This window comes from Choloepus didactylus, chromosome 3 (assembly GCF_015220235.1).
Source record: "Choloepus didactylus isolate mChoDid1 chromosome 3, mChoDid1.pri, whole genome shotgun sequence".
Classification (NCBI taxonomy): Eukaryota; Metazoa; Chordata; class Mammalia; order Pilosa; family Megalonychidae; genus Choloepus; species Choloepus didactylus.
The window spans coordinates 43,189,180-43,209,927 of NC_051309.1; the positions used below are offsets into that span (position 1 = coordinate 43,189,180).

At 37.3% G+C, this 20,748-nt stretch overlaps 2 protein-coding genes across 7 annotated transcripts in view; both read left to right on the top strand.

Moving 5' to 3' along the window:
- Nucleotides 1-18,436, top strand: part of LOC119530246 — a 49,871-nt gene extending 31,435 nt beyond the window's left edge. The window contains exon 6 of the mRNA XM_037831421.1: nt 18,322-18,436. The gene's annotated coding sequence lies outside the window, so the exon portion shown is untranslated. The remainder of the gene's footprint in view (nt 1-18,321) is intronic.
- Nucleotides 18,322-20,748, top strand: part of N4BP2 (NEDD4 binding protein 2) — an 84,253-nt gene continuing 81,826 nt past the window's right edge. For all 6 annotated transcript variants that reach the window (XR_005215845.1, XM_037829630.1, XM_037829631.1 and 3 more), the window contains exon 1: nt 18,322-18,662. Coding sequence is in view for 5 of the 6 variants with exons in the window: in XM_037829630.1 (XP_037685558.1) it covers nt 18,437-18,662 (226 nt within the window). In the remaining variant the exon portion in view is untranslated. The remainder of the gene's footprint in view (nt 18,663-20,748) is intronic.

The window sequence follows — 20,748 nt, forward strand, 5'->3', positions numbered from 1 at the left end:
TTTGGAAGTCATTTACTTAAATTTGATATGGAAATATCATACTTTTTTGTGAGTCAATGTGTTTTTCTGTTTGCAAGTTTGTGTAAAAGTGAAGCATATCTTCCGTGAACTTTGTGCCAATTAAGCTTATAATAGAAAGCTGTCTAGCCTGGCAAAACAAAAGAAAACAAACAAAACCTTGCTAGACTTAGGCTGTAAAACATTTAATTTTTCTTATAGTGGTTAATCCTATAGATAATCTGTAGATTCTTTTGGATTTTGTATGCACATGATTATATTGTCTGTTTTATTTCTTTTTTTCCAATACCTATAACTTTTATTTCCTTTTCAAGTCTTATTGTGCTGGCTGTGACCTTTGGTACATGTTGAGTAGAAGTGGTGATAACAGGCATTCTTGTCCCATTTCTGAAGGCGAGGGAAAGCTTTCAACATTTCATAATTATGTACAAGTTTCTGTTGTTGTAAATGCCTTTATCAGTTCCCTTTTAATCCTACTCTGCACATTTTTTGAAATGTAATTTTATTGAATATATTCACACACTATACAGTCCATCCAGAGTATACAGTGGATCACAGTATCATCACATAGCTGTGCATTCATCACCACAGTCCATTTTAGAACATTTTCATTATTCCAGAAAAAGAAATAAAAATAAAAAAGAAAACCAAAATGTCTCATACCTATTGCACAAAGTTTTTATCATGAATAGATGTTGACTTTTAAAAAATGCTTTTTTTGTATATATTGAGATGATTATGTTTTTTTCTTTATTTCATTAATGTCAGAAATTATAGTGATTGACTTTTTTTAAAATTAAATTCAGTTTTATTGAAATGTATTCACATAGCATGCAATCATCCATGGTGTACAATCAACTGTTCACAGTACCATCATATAGTTACGCATTCATCACCACAATTTATTTCTTAACATTTTCCTTACATCAGAAAGAATCAGAATAAAAATAAAAAAGAAAACCCAAACCATCCCCTCCATCCCACCCTATTTTTCATTTAGTTTTTGCCCCCATTTTTCTACTTATCCATCCATACACTAGATAAAGGGAGTGTTATCCACAAGGTTTTCACAATCACACTGTCACCCCTTGTAATCTACATTGTTATACAGTCATCTTCAGGAGTCCAGACTGCTGGTTTGGAGTTTGATAATTTCAGGTATTTACTTCTAGCTATTCTAATACATTAAAACTGAAGAGGTGTTATCTATATAGTGCATAAGAATGTCCACCAGAGTGACCTCTCGACTGCATTTGAAATCTGTCAGCCACTGAAACTTTACTTCATTTCATTTTGCATCCCCCTTTTGGTCAAGAAGATGTTCTCAATCCCATGATGCCGGATCCAGCTTCATCCCCGGGAGTCAGTCCTGCGTTGCCAGGGAGATTTACACCCCTGGGAGCTGGGTCCCACGTAGGGGCGAGGGCAGTGAGTTCACCTGCCGAGATGGCTCAGTTAGAGAGAGAAAAGAGAGGTCCGTCTAAGCAACAAAGAGGTACTAGGGGAGACTCTTGGGCACAATTATATGCAAGTTTGGCCTCTCCTTTGCAGTAACGAGCTTCATCCGGGCAAGTCCCATGATAGAGGGCTCAGCAAATCAAACCACCAGTCCTAATGTTTGTGACAGCATCAGCATCAGACCAGGTGAGGAAGTCTGACACTTCCGCACTTTCCCCCAGCTCCTCAGGGGGGCCCTGTAAATATATTTTTATTCTCTGCCCAAATTACTGTAGTGATTGACTTTTAAAAAATAACCTTTTATTCTTTCAGGATAATTGTAATGTGTTATCCTTTTTATAAATCACTGATAGAATTTTTGTATTTTATATAGTATCACTCATACAATTTATATATCATTAATTTAATATTTTGTTCAGCAGTTTTGCATCTATTTTCATGAGTGAGAGGTGTGTAATTGTTCTTTTTTCAACAATATAATTTTTTTTTTAATCATCATTTTATTGAGATATATTCACATACCACGCAGTCATACAAAACAAATTGTACTTTCGATTGTTTACAGTACCATTACATAGTTGTACATTCATCACCTAAATCAATCCCTGACACCTTCATTAGCACACACAGAAAAATAACAAGAATAATAATTAGAGTGAAAAAGAGCAATTGAAGTAAAAAAGAACACTAGGTACCTTTGTCTGTTTGTTTGCTTCCCCTACTTTTCTACACATCCATCCATAAACTAGACAAAGTGGAGTTTGGTCCTTATGGCATTCCCAATCCCACTGTCACCCCTCTTAAGCTACATTTTTATACAACTGTCTTCGAGATTCATGGGTTCTGGGTTGTAGTTTAATAGTTTCAGGTATCCACCACCAGCTACCCCAATTCTTTAGAACCTAAAAAAGGTTGTCTAAAGTGTGCGTAAGAGTGCCCACCAGAGTGATCTCTCGGCTCGTTTTGGAATCTCTCTGCCACTGAAGCATATTTCATTTCCTTTCACATCCCCCTTTTGGTCAAGAAGATGTTCTCCATCCCACGATGCCGGGTCTACATTCCTCCCTGGGAGTCATATTCCACGTTGCCAGGGAGATTCACTTCCCTGGGTGTCTGATCCCACGTAGGGGGGAGGGCAGTGATTTCACCTTTCAAGTTGGCTTAGCCAGAGAGAGAGGGCCACATCTGAGCAACAAAGAGGCATTCAGGAGGAGACTCTTAGGCACAAATACAGGGAGGCCTAGCCTCTCCTTTGCAGCAACCGTCTTCCCAAGGGTAAAACTTATGGTAGAGGGCTCAACCCATCAAACCACCAGTCCCCTATGTCTGTGGTCATGTTAGCAACCATGGAGGTGGGGTAGGCGAATACCCCTGCATTCTCCACAGGCTCCTCAAGGGGGCACTACATCTTTTTTTTTTTTTTTTTTCCTTGTTTGTCTTTTTTCTTTCTTTTTTTTTTTTTTAACTTTCCCTTCTTTTTTCAAATCAACTGTATGAAAAAAAAAGTTAAAAAGAAACAAACATACAATAAAAGAACATTTCAAAGAGACCATAGCAAGGGAGTAAGAAAAAGACAACTAACCTAAGATAACTGCTTAACTTCCAACATGTTCCTACTTTACCCCAAGAAAGTTACATAATATAGCAACATTTCAGTGAACTTGTTCCTACTACATCCATCAGAAATTAACAGACCATAGTCATTTCTGGGCATCCCCAGAACGTTAAATAGCTTATCTGTTCTTCTTGGATTATTGTTCCCCCTTCCTTAATTGCTCTCTACTGCTAGTTCCCCTACATTCTACATTATAAACCATTTGTTTTACATTTTTCAAAGTTCACATTAGTGGTAGCATATAATATTTCTCTTTTTGTGCCTGGCTTATTTCGCTCAGCATTATGTCTTCAAGGTTCATCCATGTTGTCATATGTTTCACCAGATCGTTCCTTCTTACTGCCGCGTAGTATTCCATCGTGTGTATATACCACATTTTATTTATCCACTCATCTGTTGAAGGACATTTGGGTTGTTTCCATCTCTTGGCAATTGTGAATAATGTTGCTATGAACATTGGCGTGCAGATATCTGTTTGTGTCACTGCTTTCCGATCTTCCGGGTATATACCGAGAAGTGCAATCGCTGGATCGAATGGTAGGTCTATATCTAGTTTTCTAAGGAACTGCCAGACTGACTTCCAGAGTGGCTGAACCATTATACAGTCCCACCAACAATGAATAAGAGTTCCAATTTCTCCACATCCCTTCCAGCATTTGTAGTTTCCTGTTTGTTTAATGGCAGCCATTCTAACCGGTGTTAGATGGTATCTCATTGTGGTCTTAATTTGCATCTCTCTAATAGCTAGTGAAGCTGAACATTTTTTCATGTGTTTCTTGGCCATTTGTATTTCCTCTTCAGAGAACTGTCTTTCATATCTTTTGCCCATTTTATAATTGGGCTGTCTGTACTATTGTCATTGAGTTGTAGGATTTCTTTGTATATGCAAGATATCAGTCTTTTGTCAGATACATGGTTTCCAAAATTTTTTTCCCATTGAGTTGGCTGCCTCTTTACCTTTTTGAGAAATTCCTTTGAGGTGCAGAAACTTCTAAGCTTGAGGAGTTCCCATTTATCTATTTTCTCTTTTGTTGCTTGTGCTTTGGGTGTAAAGTCTAGGAAGTGGCCTCCTAATACAAGGTCTTGAAGATGTTTTCCTACATTATCTTCTAGGAGTTTTATGGTACTTTCTTTTATATTGAGATCTTTGGTCCATTTTGAGTTAATTTTTGTGTAGGGGGTGAGGTAGGGGTCCTCTTTCATTCTTTTGGATATGGATATCCAACTCTCCCAGCCCCATTTGTTGAAAAGACCATTATGGCTCAGTTCGGTGACTTTGGGGGCCTTATCAAAGATCAGTCGGCCATAGATCTGAGGGTCTATCTCCGAATTCTCAATTCGATTCCATTGATCTATATGTCTATCTTTGTGCCAGTACCATGCTGTTTTGGCAACTGTGGCTTTATAATAAGCTTCAAAGTCAGGGAGTGTAAGTCCTCCCACTTCGTTTTTCTTTTTTAGAGTGTCTTTAGCAATTCGAGGCATCTTCCCTTTCCAAATAAATTTGATAACTAGCTTTTCCAAGTCTGCAAAGTAGGTTGTTGGAATTTTGATTGGGATTGCATTGAATCTGTAGATGAGTTTGGGTAGAATTGACATCTTAATGACATTTAGCCTTCCTATCCATGAACATGGAATATTTTTCCATCTTTTAAGGTCCCCTTCTATTTCTTTTAGTAGAGTTATGTAGTTTTCTTTGTATAGGTCTTTTACATCTTTGGTTAAGTTTATTCCTAGGTACTTGATTTTTTTAGTTGCTATTGAAAATGGTATCTTTTTCTTGAGTGTCTCTTCAGTTTGTTCATTTCTAGCATATAGAAACATTACTGACTTATGTGCATTAATCTTGTATCCCGCTACTTTGCTAAATTTGCTTATTAGCTCTAGTAGGTGTATCGTTGATTTCTCAGGGTTTTCTAGATATAAGATCATATCATCTGCAAACAATGACAGTTTTACTTCTTCTTTTCCAATTTGGATGCCTTTTATTTCTTTGTCTTGCCGGATTGCCCTGGCTAGCACTTCCAGCACAATGTTGAATAACAGTGGTGACAGCGGGCATCCTTGTCTTGTTCCTGATCTTAGAGGGAAGGCTTTCAGTCTCTCACCATTGAGTACTATGCTGGCTGTGGGTTTTTCATATATGCTCTTTATCATGTTGAGGAAGTTTCCTTCAATTCCTACCTTTTGAAGTGTTTTTATCAAAAAGGGATGTTGGATTTTGTCAAATGCTTTTTCAGCATCTATTGAGATGATCAATTGATTTTTCCCTTTCGAGTTTTTAATGTGTTGTAATACATTGATTGTTTTTCTTATGTTGAACCATCCTTGCATGCCTGGAATGAACCCCACTTGGTCATGGTGTATGATTTTTTTAATGTGTCTTTGGATTCGATTTGCAAGTATTTTGTTGAGGATTTTTGCATCTATATTCATTAGGGAGATTGGCCGGTAGTTTTCCTTTTTTGTAGCATCTTTGCCTGGTTTTGGTATTAGATTGATGTTAGCTTCATAAAATGAGTTAGGTAGTGTTCCATTTTTTTCAATGTTTTGAAAGAGTTTGAGTAAGATTGGTGTCAGTTCTTTCTGGAAAGTTTGGTAGAATTCCCCTGTGAAGCCATCTGGCCCTGAGCATTTATTTGTGGGAAGATTTTTGATGACTGATTGGATCTCTTTGCTTGTGATGGGTTGGTTGAGGTCTTCTATTTCTTCTCTGGTCAGTCTAGGTTGTTCATATGTTTCCAGGAAATTGTCCATTTCCTCTACATTATCCAGTTTGTTGCCATACAGTTGTTCATAGTATCCTCTTATAATTTTTTTAATTTCTTCAGGATCTGCAGTTATGTCACCTTTTTCATTCATTATTTTGTTTATATGGGTCTTCTCTCTTTTTGATTTTGTCAGTCTAGCTAGGGGCTTGTCAATCTTGTTGATCTTCTCAAAGAACCAACTTTTGGTGATATTTATCCTTTCTATTGTTTTTTTGTTCTCTATGTCATTTATTTCTGCTTTAATCCTTGTTATTTCTTTTCTTCTACTTGGTTTAGGATTGGTTTGCTGTTCATTTTCTAGCTTCTTCAGTTGATCCATTAGTTCTTTGATTTTGGCTCTTTCTTCCTTTTTAATATATGCGTTTAGTGCTATAAATTTCCCCCTTAGCACTGCTTTTGCTGCATCCCATAGGTTTTGGTATGTTGTGTTCTCATTTTCATTCGTCTCTATATATTTAGCAATTTCTCTTGCTATTTCTTCTTTAACCCACTGATTGTTTAGGAGTGTGTTGTTTAACCTCCAGGTATTTGTGAATTTTCTAAGTCTCTGATGGTTATTGACTTCTAATTGTATTCCATTGTGGTCAGAGAATGTGCTTTGAATAATTTCAATCTTTTTAAATTTATTGAGGCTTGTTTTATGTCCCAGCATATGATCTATTCTGGAGAAAGTTCCGTGAGCACTAGAAAAGTATGTGTATCCTGGTGATTTGGGATGTAATGTCCTGTAGATGTCTGTTAAATCTAATTCATTTATCAGATTGTTTAGGTTTTCAATTTCCTTATTGGTCTTCTGTCTGGTTGATCTATCTATAGGAGAGAGTGATGTGTTGAAGTCTCCCACAATTATTGTGGAAACATCAATTGCTTCCTTTAGTTTTGCCAATGTTTCTCTCATGTATTTTGTGGCACCTTGATTGGGTGCATAGACATTTACGATTGTTATTTCTTCTTGCTGAATTGCCCCTTTTATTAGTATGTAGTGGCCTTCTTTGTCTCTCAAAACATCCCTGCATTTGAAGTCTATTTTATCTGAGATTAATATTGCTACACCTGCTTTCTTTTGGCTGTAGCTTGCATGAAATATTTTTTTCCATCCTTTCACTTTCAGTTTCTTTGTGTCCCTGTGTCTAAGATGAGTCTCTTGTATGCAACATACTGATGGTTCATTTTTTTTGATCCATTCTGCGAATCTATATGTTTTAATTGGGGAGTTTAATCCATTTACATTCAACGTTAAAACCGTGAAGGCATTTCTTGAATCGGCCATCTTATCCTTTGGATTATGTTTGCCATATTTTTCCCTCTCTCTATTAATATCCTTTATTGTACCCATACCGAATCTCTTTAGTACTGAACCTTTCTCCAAGTCTCTCTGTCCTGTCTTTGTTTCTCTGTCTGTAGGGCTCCCTTTAGTATCTCCAGTAGGGCAGGTCTCTTGTTAGCAAATTCTCTCAGCATTTGTTTGTCTGTGAAAAATTTAAGCTCTCCCTCAAATTTGAAGGAGAGCTTTGCTGGATAAAGTATTCTTGGCTGGAAATTCCTCTCACTCAGAATTTTAAATATATCGTGCCACTGCCTTCTCGCCTCCATGGTGGCTGCTGAGTAGTCACTACTTAGTCTTATGCTGTTTCCTTTGTATGTGGTGAATTGCTTTTCTCTTGCTGCTTTCAGAACTTGCTCCTTCTCTTCTATGTTTGACAGTGTGATCAGTATATGTCTCGGAGTGGGTTTTTTTGGATTTATTCTATTTGGAGTTCGCTGAGCATTTATGATTTGTGTATTTATGTTGTTTAGCAGATTTGGGAAGTTTTCCCCAACAATTTCTTTGAATACTCTTCCTAGACCTTTACCCTTTTCTTCCCCTTCTGGGACACCAATGAGTCTTATATTCGGACGTTTCATATTATCTATCATATCCCTGAGGTCCATTTCGAGTTTTTCAATTTTTTTCCCCATTCTTTCTTTTATGCTTTCATTTTCCATTCTGTCATCTTCCAGGTCACTGATTCGTTGTTCAACTTCCTCTAGTCTTGTACTATGAGTGTCCAGAATCTTTTTAATTTGGTGAACAGTTTCTTTAATTTCCATAAGATCATCCATTTTTTTATTTAGTCTTGCAATGTCTTCTTTATGCTCTTCTAGGGTCTTCTTGATTTCCTTCATATCCCGTACTATGGTCTCATTGTTCATCTTTAGTTCTTTGAGTAGCTGCTCTAGGTGTGTCTCTTCTGGTCTTTTGATTTGGGTGCTTGGGCTTGGGTTATCCATATCGTCTGGTTTTTTTCATATGCTTTATAATTTTCTGTTGTTTTTGGCCTCGTGGCATTTGCTGAACTTGATAGGGTTCTTTTAGGGTTTGTAGACCAGTTGAAGTCCTTATCTCTAATTTATCAGATCTACAGCTTCGTGGAGTACACTTTCTCTAACTAACCAGCAGGTGGCGTCCACGAGCCACCTGTTCTCCACAAGCCAGATCTCCCCTGCTTAGCCTTTTTGGTGAGTGGGGGAGTGAGTCTTGTGGGGCCCAATTGGTGTACCAAGCTTGCGTGTGTAGTTGGTGTTGCCTGCCCTGTATGTGGGGCGTGTTTCTGGGCAGTTGGGGAGGGGGGGTGGCCCTAACAATCAAATCTCCCTGATGATCCTAGAGTTTTAAAGCTACTGCAATAGTCTAATCCTTCAGTTCAGTCCTGCCACAGTTTGTCTCTGCCACTTACCCACAAGTCTTTGGTATTGGCGTATGGCTCCTGAGACTTGCAAGTGGGCCCCTCTTCCAGGCTGTGCACCCCGGGTCCTCTGTTGAGGGATGACTGTGCTATGTCACAGGTGAGTGCCGTCCCCCCAGGGCAGTTCTGGGCTGCTGGGCTGTGTTGGGAGGCTCCCAGTCTGCTCAAATGATGGCTGAATGGGGCTCTGTTAATTCACACTGCTCCCCCTTCCCAGCTCTGGGACATTCAGCTGAGGTTGCAGGGAAGGCTAATGTCCACGCCCAGTTTTGTGGTGTGTGCCTGTTATTTGAAGCACTTCCGTCACACTGGGTTGTCTGGGGCAGCTCTGGGCTATGGGGCTGGCGATGGGCAGGAGTGTTTCCTGTCCACCAGGATGGTGGCTGTGAGCGGACACCCCCCTTTTCTTGGGAAGTTGTGTTGTTTAGTGAATTTTCTCAGCCACTGGATTATTGCCTTTTGTCTCAGAGCTCTCTTAGTTCTGCTCTTGACTTGACGTGCCCAAATTTCAATTCTTTGAAGCTTTCTGTATTGAGCTTCTTAGAGTAATTGTTTTAGAAAAAGCAAAAAGGATTTAAAAAAACAAACAAACAAACAAAAAAAAACGGCCCTCCTCAGAGATCTAATGGGTTATTGAAATGCTAATAGACAAAGCAACCAGGGCCATTAAGGAAAGGTGCACAGGGCAGAGAGATCAGCCTTGCTTCAGGATTTGCATATGCGCCTCAAGGCCTGATCTCCGCCCTTCCCCTTTCTGTGTTCACCAGAACTCCAAAAATCCTCTGCTTTTATTTTGGAGTTTTTCGTGTTGTTTTTTTTCTATGCCTGTCTCCTCTCTGCTGGGCTGGCTGCTCTCAGAGTCTCTGGTGTCTGGTCTCAGTCTATCTATGGTTGGAGTTTGAATCAGTAGAATGAGTTTCCGATAAGAGCAGCCACTGCAATTCTCCCTTCTCCTTCCTGGAGCTGACAGCCCCTCCTCCCCCGGGACTGAGCCTGGCAGGGAGGGGCGCGGGTCCCCTGGCCGCAAAAACTTACAGATTTCGCTGATCTCAGCAGTTCCACGTTTTCATGAGTGTTGTATGAAGTATGCCCAAAGACAGATTGCTCTGTGGTGTCCAGTCCACGCAGTTCCTGGCTTTTTACCTACTTTCCTGGAGGAGTAACTAAAACATACAGCTCACCAGTCTGCCATCTTGCCCCGCCTCCAACAATATAATTTTTGAAAAAATTTTTTATTAGAGAATTTGCATATTTACAAAATACAGAGTTCCCATATACCCACACCATTTTTAACATTTGTGTTAGTATGGTACCTTTGTTACAGTTGATGAAAGAATATTATTATAATGTACTATTAACTGTAGTCAATGGTTTACATTAGAGTTTACTGTTTATGTTGTACAGTCCTATAGTTTTTTTTTTTTTCAATTTCTATTCTAAAATGTACAGATTTTTGTGTGAACATAAGTTTTCATTTCTCAGGGGTAAGTGCCAAAGAAGTGCAGTTGCTGGATTGTATTGTAGTTGCATGTTTAGTTTATTTAGAAATTGTCACCTGTTTTCTAAGATAGCCTTGCCATTTTACATTCCCATCAACAACATATGAGTGATCCAATTTCTCTCTGTCATTGTGATCATTTGGTGTTGTCTGCCAAACCCAAGTATTTGGTTATTTTGGTAAATCCCAGTTCACCTAGATTTTCTCATATGTTTTCTTTTCTTCTATTTTATAGTTTTATGTTTAATGTGGATGTCTTTGATCCCTTTTGAGTTAATTTTTGTGAGTAGTAGGGTCTGTGTCTAGATTTGTTTTTTAAAAATTTTTATTTGTTCATGGATGTCCAGTTGTTCTAGCATCATTTGTTGAAAAGGATATCCTTTCTCCATTGAATTGCCTTTGCTCCTTTGTCAAAGATCAGTTGACTGTATTTATGTAGGTATATTTCTGGGCTCTGTATTCTGTTCCATTGATCTACTTGTCTATTCTTTCACCAATACTGTGCTGTCTTGAATACTGTAACTATGGTAAGTCTTGAAGTTGAGTAGTGTCAGTCCTCTGACTTTGTTGTTGTTCTTCAGTACTTTGTTGGCATTTCCATATAAACTCTAGAATCAGTTTGTTGATAGCCACAAAATAACTTGCTGGGATTTTCTATTTGGAGTTCGCTGGGCATTTATGCTTTGTGTATTTATATTGTGTAGAAGGTTGGGGAAGTTTTCACCAACAATTTCTTTGAATACTCTTTCTAGACCTTTACCCTTCTCTTCCCCTTCTGGGACACCAATGAGTCTTAAGTTTGGACGTTTTATTTTATCTATTGTATCTATGAGATCCATTTCAATTTTTTTGATTTTTTCCTCCATTCTTTCTTTTGTTCTTTCATTTTCTGTTCTGTGGGCTTCTAGGACACTGAGACATTGTTCAGCTTCCTCTAGTCTTGTGAATGTCCGGAGTCTTTTTAATTTGGCCAACAGTTTCTTTTATTTCCATAAGGTCTTCTATTTTTTTATTTACTCTTGCAGTGTCTTCTTTATGCTCTTCTAGGGTCTTCTTTATGTCACTTATATCCTGGGCCATGGTTTTCTTGATGTCCTTTAAATCCTTTGCCATGTTTTCGTTCCTCGATTGTAGTTCTTTGATTAATTGTGCGAGATACTGTGTCTCTTCCAATATCTTGATTTGTGTGTTTGGAGTTGGATTCTCCATATTGTCTGGTTTTATCATATGCATCAAGATTTTCTGTTGTTTTTGGCCTCTTGGCATTTGCTTTACTTGATAGGGTTCTTTCAAGTTGTAAAAAAAAATACCAATCTAATTTTTCACAAACACAGTTTGGTGGCGTACACTTTCTCTAACTAACCAGCAGATGGTGTCTGTGAGTCACCTATACCCCTCAAGTCAGTTCTCCAGCTTGTCCCTGCAGTATGTGGGGAAATGATTCTTGTGGGGTTCAGTTGGAGAACTCAGTTTGGGTGCGTTGCTGGTGCCGTCCGCCCTGAATGTGGGGCATGTGTACGGGTGGCCAGGGAGGAAGGACAGCTTTAATATTCAAATCTCCCAGGTTCCCGGAGATTCAAGGCTGCTGCAAGAGTCTAAGCCTTCATTTCATTTCAGCCCCAGATCCTCTCTCTCGCTGTCCCACAAACCACTGGACTTGGTGTAGGGTCGCTGGGTTCTCTGAGCGGGTCCCCCCGCCGAGCCGTGATCCTCCAGGACCTCTGCCGAGGGAATGCCGTGCTATGTCACCAGTGTGCGCCGTCCCTCAAGGGAAGCCCCAGGCCACTGGGCCGTGCAGGGGTGCTTTCAGCCTGATGCAGAGATGGCTGAATGGGGCGTCTCAACACCTCCCTCCTCGCACAGTTCCTCCTCCCCAGCTCTGGGACAACTGGCAGGGCTCTGGGCTGTGGGCACGGCCTCGGGCAGGAGTTTATCCAGCCGTCCGGGGAGCCAGCTGCTAGCCACGGGGTTTCTTTCTGCCTCCGGCTCTCCCCTCCATTCCCCTGGCCCCAAGGGTATCTGCAGTGGGCTCTCTTCCAGGCCAGACACCGAGAGGCCGGCCCAGCCCACTCTTGCTGTGTTTTACTGCGTGGTTCCCACTATCACAACTGCAGCCGCTCCTGGGTTTTTCCCTTTTTTTTTTTTTTTTTTTTTTTTTTTTTAAAAAGAGCCAGTTGGTCTCCAAATGCCAAACCCTGGCTTCCCCAGACCACTGCGTGGCTGCGGGTCTTCCATCCAGCTCACTCACTCGTTTCAGAATGTAGACTCCTGGTTTCACCAAGTATACGGCCCCTGTGGAACTAGCAGACCTCGTTCAGCTGGTGCATCGCTGTAACCGGTATTCTCGGTCACTTTCTGGTTTTTATCTAGTGTTTTTCACAGAGGTGTTTTTTTTGCCCTGTCTCACCTAGCCGCCATCTTAGTTTCTCCCCCTTGCTGGGATTTTGATTGGGATTGTGTCAAGTCTGTAGATCAAGTTGGGAAGAACTGACATCTTAACAATATTGAGTTTTCCTCCCCGTGAACTATTAGTGCTCCATTTATTAGTGCTCCATTTATTTAGATCTTCGATTTCTTTTCTCAGAGTTGTGTAGTTTTCCTCATATAGAGCTTATACCTATTTTGTTCTATTTATAGCTATTTCATTTTCTTTTGGTGCTACTGTAAATGGTATTGTATTTTTGATTTCAAATTCCAGTGGTTAATTGGTGGTATATAGGAAAGCAGTTGACTTTTGTATATTAACCTTGTATCCCGCAACCTTCTAATAATTTCTTATTAGTTTCAGGAGGTTTTTTTTTTTTTTTTTTTCCTTTTCTTTTCTTTGCCAATTCTTTGGGATATTCTATGTAGACAAACATGTCTTCTAAGAACAAAGAATTTTGGCTTCTTCTTTCTAATCTGTATATCTTTTATTTCCTTTTCTTGTTTTGTTGCATTAGCCAGGACTTCCAGTGTTATATTGAATAGGAAAGGTGATGGGGCATCCTTACCTTGTTCTCCATCTTAGGGGGAAAGCATCTAGTATTTTTGCCATTAATTTTGGTGTTAGATTAGTTCTTTTGTAGATGCTTATCAAGTTGAGGAAGTTTCCCTTTATTCCTAGTTTGCTGAATTTTTATCATGAATGGGTGTTGCCTGTGATCATTTTGAGTTAATTTTTCTGTTAAGTGTACAAGTTAGGTAAAGGTTAATTTATTTTTTTATCTAAGGATATCTACTTGCTCAAGTACCATTTGGTATAATAAATCTTGAAATTGGGTAGACTGCTTCCTTCTATTTTTTTCTTTTTTTTAAAGTTGTTTTAGCTCTTCTAGTTTTTTTTTTTTCTTTTCCATATTAATTTTAGAATATTCTTATCTATTTCTAAAAAAGATCTTGCTGGGATTTTGATACATGTTAAATCTATGTATCAATGTGGAGAGAATTGACATCTTTACTATGTTGAGCCTTCTAATCCATGAATGTGGTATGCCTTTCCATTCACTTAGATCTTCTTTGATTTTTCACTAGTGTTTTGAAGATTTCAGCATACAAGAACTGTACGTTTTGTTATATTTACACCTAAGCATTTCATTGTGTGTGTGTGTGTGTGTGTGTGTGTGTGTGTGATTATGAATGATATTATAGTTTTAATTTTGGTATCCAGGTATTGATTGCTAGTATTTATAAATACAGTTGACTTTCTGAGTATTTGTATTGTATCCTGCAGTTTTGCTGAACTCATTCATTTTAGGGTATTTTGTAGATTCCTTGGGATTTTCTACATAGATAGCCATGTCATCTGCAAATAGGGACAGTTTTATTTTCTCTTTGTTTTGTATGCCTTTTAATTCCCTTTCTTGCCTTAGTGCATCAACTAGAACTTCTAGCACTATGTTGAATAAGATTAATGAGAGTGGACTCCTTGCTGATCTTAGGGGAAAGACATTTAGTCTTTCACCATTAAATATAATGTTAGCTGTAGGTTCTTTATTAGATGCTCTTTATCAAATTATAGAAGTTCCCTCTTTTACTATTTTTTCTGCCAGTTTTCATCATGAATGGATATTGATTTTGTGAGGTACTTTTTTTGCATTTATTTTTTTTATTTTTATTTTCTAAATTCAGTTTTATTGAGATAAATTCACATATCATGCAATCATCTGTGGTGTGCAATCAACTGTTCACAGTACCATCATATAGTTGTGCATTCATCACTCCAATCTATTTTTTGAACATTTTCCTTATACCAGAAAAAAGGAAGAATAAGAATGAAAAATAAAAGTAAAAAAGAACACTGAAGTCATCCCTCCCCTTTCCACCCCATTTTCCACCCAGTTTTCGTCCCCATGTTTCCATTCATCTATCCCTACAGTGGTCAAAGGGAGTGTGATCCATGAGGCTTTTCACAGTCACACTGTCACCCCTTGTAAGCTACATTGCCATACAATTGTCTTTAAGAGTCAAGGCTACTGGGTTGCAATTTCACAGTTTCAGGTTTTTACCTCTAGCTATTCCAACGCATTAAAACCTAAAAAGGGTTATCTATATAGTGCGTAAGAATGTTCACCAGAGTGACCTCTCGACTCCATTTGGAATCTCTCAGCCAGTGAAACTTTATTTTGTTTCATTTCACACCCCCCTTTTGGTCAAGACGATGTTCTGAATCCCACAATGTCAGATCCAGGTTCATCCTGTGTTGCCAGAAGATTTATACCCCTGGGAGTCAGACAGATCCCATGTGGCAGGGAGGGGGCAGTGAGTTCACCTGCCAAGTTGGCTTATTTCTGCATTGATTTTGTTAAGATTATGTGATTTTTTCTTTAGTCTGTCATTATAGTGGATTTTATTAATTGGTTTTAAAATATTGAACTAGTTCTGCATTCCTCAAATTAGCCTTGCTTGATCATGGTGTATAATTCTTTTTACATATTGCTGAATTCTTTTTGCTAATATTTTATTAAGGATACTTTGGTCTATATTCATGAGGGATATTGGTCTGTAGTTTTCTTTTTTTTTAAAATTTTTTGGTATTGTTTTTCTCTAACTTTGATGCCAGGATAATACTAGCTTCTTAAAATAAATCGGGAAGTGTTTCCTCTTCTTGTGTCTGAAAGAGCATTTTTGGAATTAATATTAATTTTTCTTAAAATGTTTGGTAGAATTCTCTAATAAAACCATCTGGGCCTAGAGATTTCTTTTTTGGATAGTTTTAAAATCATGAATTCAATATCCTTAAAAATTATAGGGCTATTATCTGTTTCATATTGGGCCAGTTGTAGTAGTTTGTGGTTTTTGAGAAATTGGTCTATTTCTTATAAGTTGCCAAATTTTTGTGTGTACAGTATTCCCTTATTATCCTTTTGATGTTTATAGAGTCTGAGTGATATCCCTTATTTCATTCCTGATATTGGTAACTTGTATTTTTTCTCTTTTTTTCTTTGTCAGTCTTATGGAAGTTTGCCAGTTTTATTGATATTTTCAAAGAAACAGTTCTGTTTCATTAATTTTCTCTAATGTGTTGCTACTTTAAATCTCATTGATTTCTGTTCTTTATTATTACCTGGCTTCTGCTGACTTTGGGTTTACTTTGCTTTTCTTTTTCTGTGTTCTTAAGGTGGCAGCTTTCCCTCTTTACTGATGTATGAATTTAGTGCTATAAATTTCCTTGTCATCTCTATTCTAGTTGTGTCCTACACATTCAGCACGATTCATTTTTCTTATTTTCCTTGAGACTTCCTCTTTAACCCAGGGATTATTTAGAAGTATGTTGTCTAGTTACTGTTTACAGATTTTCTTGTTATCTTTCTGTTACTGATTCTGGTTTGATTCTATTGTGTTCAGAGACCACACTGTGTATTTTAATTCCTTTAAATTTGTTGAGATTTGTTTTATAGTCCAGGATATAGTCTGTCTTGGGCATTTGAAAAGAATGTGTATTCTGCTGTTGTTGGGTGCAGTGTTCTATAAATGTTGATTTATAGATCTATAGATTTATAGATCCTATTAATTGTGTTGTTGAGTTCTATATCCTTGCTGATTTTCTGTCTAGCTTTTCTATCAGTTGTTGAACAAAGGTTGTTGAAGTCTCCAACTGTAATTTTGGATTAGTCTATATCTCCTTCTAGTTTATTAATTTTTGCTTCACCTACTTTGTAGTGCTGTTGTTTGATGCATACATTTAGGGTTGCTATGTCTTCTTGTTGGATTGATGGTTTTATCATTATATCATGGCCTTCCCTATCTCTGATAATTTTCTTTGCTCTGAAGTGTATTTGATCTGATATTAATATGTAAAATTTAAAATTTAATTTAATTAATTAGGCACATGTTGCTGGGGCCTACCATACTGACAGTACATTTCTAGAAGGTGGAGAAAGATATGGTACAATAAGTTTAATTAAAAGGTGTATTTTACAGTGTGTTAGAATGATAAAGACAATGGGTTATTAGCAGGAAAGGGGAGATTGTGGTGGAGATAGATAGGGATATAATTTTTTTTTAATTAAATTCAGTTTCATTGAGATATATTCACATACCATACAATCATTTATGGTGTACAATCAACTGTTCACAGTACCATCATATAGTTATGCATCCATCACCCCAATCTATTTTTGAAAATTTTTCTTACACCTAGGGATATGATTTTAAATTGTGTTTTCAGGGAAGAAATCACTGAAAATGTTACACTTGAACAGAGATTTGCAGGAGATGAGGGAATGGCAAATGCGTATATACTGGGGAAGAGTATTGAGGGGAAGTAGGGAGATAGACCATTATAAGAACTTTAACTTTTACTCTGAGAGACATGGAGAACCACTTGGGGGTTTAGAGCAGACCCTGGTTCAATTAATTTATGTTGTGTTAAGATCACCCTTGCTGTTATGTTGAAAATAGACTGAGGAGGGCAGGGGTGGAAGCAGGGAGAAGAATTAGAAGCTGCTGCATTTATACAGGTAAAATGAAGATCATGGAGCCAGACCAAACGGTTAGAATAGATTTTAGGGAAAAGATCAGACTTTGCATTTTTGATATGTTAAGTTTTGATGTCTCATATCCATCCAAGTAAAGAAAGCAAGTAGACGGTCTCAAGTTCTACTCTAGATATACAAGTCCTTGCCCTTGTGGAGCTTATACTTAATGGGAATATGGGTAATAAATAGAATAAATGAATCAGATATAGTATGTTAGAAGTAAGTGCTATGGAGAGAAATCAAGTAGGGTAGAAGTATAAGTGGGAATGGGGTGGCTAAGTTCCTGAGAAGGTAACATTTGAGTAATGATAAGAAGATGGTGAGGGCATAAACTTTATAGATACTTGGGAGAAAAGTAGTTCAAGTAGAGGGAACCAAGGTATAAAGGTCTCCAGATAGGATCATGACTGGTATATTTGAAGAAGAGTGAGGAGGCCAAGTGTGCCTGAATAGAATGAGCAAGAGGGAGAGAGAGTCGTAGGGGATAACAGCACTGAGGTAACAGGTATCCAGGTTGCAGGTTATTTTAAAGGCTCTGGATTTTATCCTGTGTGAGGTGGTAAGCTAGTAGAGAGTTTAGCAGAAGAGAGACACTATCTGACTTAGGATTTAATTGAGCCATTCTGATTGCTGTGTTAAATATATGTAAGAGGTCAGGGTAGTAGTAGGAAGACTGGTTAAGAGACTATTGCAATAATCTAGCAAGAGGTGCTAGTGGCTTAATCTAGGGTGGTAGCAGTGGAGATGGTGCGAGATGATCATATGCTGAATGCATTTCTTAGGTTGCCTTATGAATTGGATGTGGGATGAGAGGAGTTAAGGATTATTCCAAGCTTTGTGACCTGAGCAATTAGAAGGACAGAATTTGAATTAATTGACATGAGACAGACTGGGAAGAGCAGGTTTGAAGTGGATGAAGCTCAGTTTTGGACATGTTAAGTTTAGGATGCCTATTAGACATCCAAGAATAGAGTTCCATAGGCATTCTTATTACATTTATGTATACTGTATTATGTTTTTAAATTAACTATTGGTATTAAAACAGTGTTCTCACTGTTCTGAAAATATATTAAGTTTTTTTTAATCTCTTAATTTTTAACATGTTCAATTCTGGCAAAGCCTGAATATTGTGGAGAGAGAAATAGTTTGACTGGTATTTGGCTTTGCTGCCAGAGTTGTTGGTACTTTCTAAGAGTTAAATATAGATGTCATTCCTATTTTAGAAATGGAAATAAAATTATGTAGTCTCAGTATTTCTACTTGCTTTCTATTTTAGGTCCTATTACTGCTGGATTGTACAAGATATATAGCCCTGTTTTCTTTGAGTCATGTCTTAACTATCAAACGTCTTAAGTAAGAAAAGGGAAGCATTGTAGTTTTTGGAAGTCAGAATGCCAAGGAGAAAGAGAAATCTTGGGGGAAGTCCTTTTCGGAAGACTGCAAACTCTAAGGAAGTTACATCCAGTATTGCTAGTCATGAGGAGTCAACCACTACTCTTCCTTCCATGTATGAGACAAAAGTTGATCAGGAAGAACTCTTCACCAGTATCTCAGAGATGTTTTCTGATCTGGATCCTGATGTAGTATATTTGATGCTTTCTGAATGTGATTTCAAAGGTGAGAAAAAGTTTAGTTTGAACCCTTTGCCTCTTGTAAGAAGACTTCTTGTCCTATACCATGACCAGTAGTAATACAGAAAAAGTGAACTGTTCTACTTATTTTTTTGTTCATCATTTATTATCATTTATTGAGTAGCCGGGCAAAGTAATAAGTTTGGTATTATTGGGGATATGAGGAAGAATTAAACATGGTTTCTGCTCTCAAGAAAGACACAATTTTAAATGTAAGATATATTTATAGATACCATATTCTATGTTTTATATTTTTTTATCTTCCTTCTAGAACATATTGGCATTATTGATATTTTGGGCTGATAATTCTTTGTTGTGAGTGGCTCTTTTGTGCATTGTGGGATGCTTAGTAGCATCCCTGGCCTGTACCCACTAGATGCCAGTAGCACTCTCCCACAACCCCACTCCCATCCCTCCCATCCCTGCCCCAAGTTGTGACAACCAAATATGTCTCCAGATATTGTCTTATGTTCCCTGGGGAGCAAAGTCATCCCTGGTTGAGAACCACTGCCCTAGAATATAAACTCAATAAAGACAGAGATTTGAAAAACTTTATTGCTATATCTCCAGCCCCTAAAATATACAGTAGGAGCTCAGTAACCATTTATTGAATGAAAGGTGATTTTAAATAAGGAAATAAGAACTGATTAAGAATTGAAGCCAGCTGATTACAGTGGTTTCACAGCTAACCTTTGGAATCAAGAAACCTGGGTTTGAGTTTCAGCTCTGCCACTTAATCTCTCTGGGTCTCAGTTTTCTTATCTGTTAATGGGAAAAATAATAGTATGTACCCCATAGGATTCGTTTCGTGAGGATTAAATGAGTTTCTTTTTATTTTTGTAAAATCTTCAGTATAGTAAGTTATTAATGAATTGTAATAAAATCTCTAGAAGTATGTTTGCAGACAGAAGGGAATGCGATTAGAATTGACTATGAGTAAATTAAATATTGATGTTTAGTATTGCTGTTGGTTATGGTTAGTATAAAATAAAATTATTCTAGATTTGGGAAGTTTTTGTAATGTGATAAAGTTTCATTTTCAGTCATTGTGTTCTGTGAAATGAATATCTGTAGTGTTATGTATGCCAAAAACAAGGTTTCAGTGGTCCACATTATCCTCAAAAATGTGCAGAATTCACACTTCAGCATTTATCATTTCCTAATTTTGATGTCTTTAAAAATTATTTGTGGTACATACACTAACATAGCAATGGGTATTTGTAAGAAAAATACATTATCTTCATATCCTAACAAAAGAAAAGAACATAGTTCTTTATTGCAGGATCTTTTCTAGCCATTGTTTGTAAATATTTGAAGTTTTGTGTAGTTTGAATAATAGCATTGAAAAAGTTCTGTATTCTGCTTTTTTTTTTTTACTTAATCTAACATAAGCATTTTTTGTGTTGTTGCAATCTTTATATTTATTTTTAATAGTTTTCTAATAGTCCACTGAGTTGTCCTTTAATATATTTGACTGTATCTAAGTTTCCATGAATAATTAATATTGTAGAGGGCATCTTGGTACAGATAGCTTTCCCCCTTCTTTTAGCGTCTTTTTTTTAGTCCCCAAATTTCATTTTTTGTGAGTTAGATGGTGAGGACAGTTTTAGACTCTTGGAAATAAACTGCTAGATTGCCAATCAAAGAGGTGTGTTGATTTGTAATACCAGCCAGTGCTTTTAGTATAGCAGTTTCACCACAGCCTTTTCAGCATGGTGTGGTATTATTTTAATTAGGAGTGAAATTGTACATTTTATCAATTTGTGGGGTTTTTGTTTTTGTTTTTATTTATTTATTTATTTTGGTGAAAAGAACTGTTGAACATTTTTATAAATGATTGTTCATTAATTATTGTGTAAATCGTTTATTCATGTTTTGGTTGTTTCTATACTTAGTTTAAATTTTTCCAACAAACTGTGTATGGACTTTCTGTTTATATATTTATTTATTTATTTATTCATTTACTTATGTTGGTGTTTTAAATTTCTTTTATTAATGTTGTTTTTCATTATATTCATGTAAATTGGATCTTTTGCAATTTTTCCGTTATGTAGATTTTCTCATAGAACTGC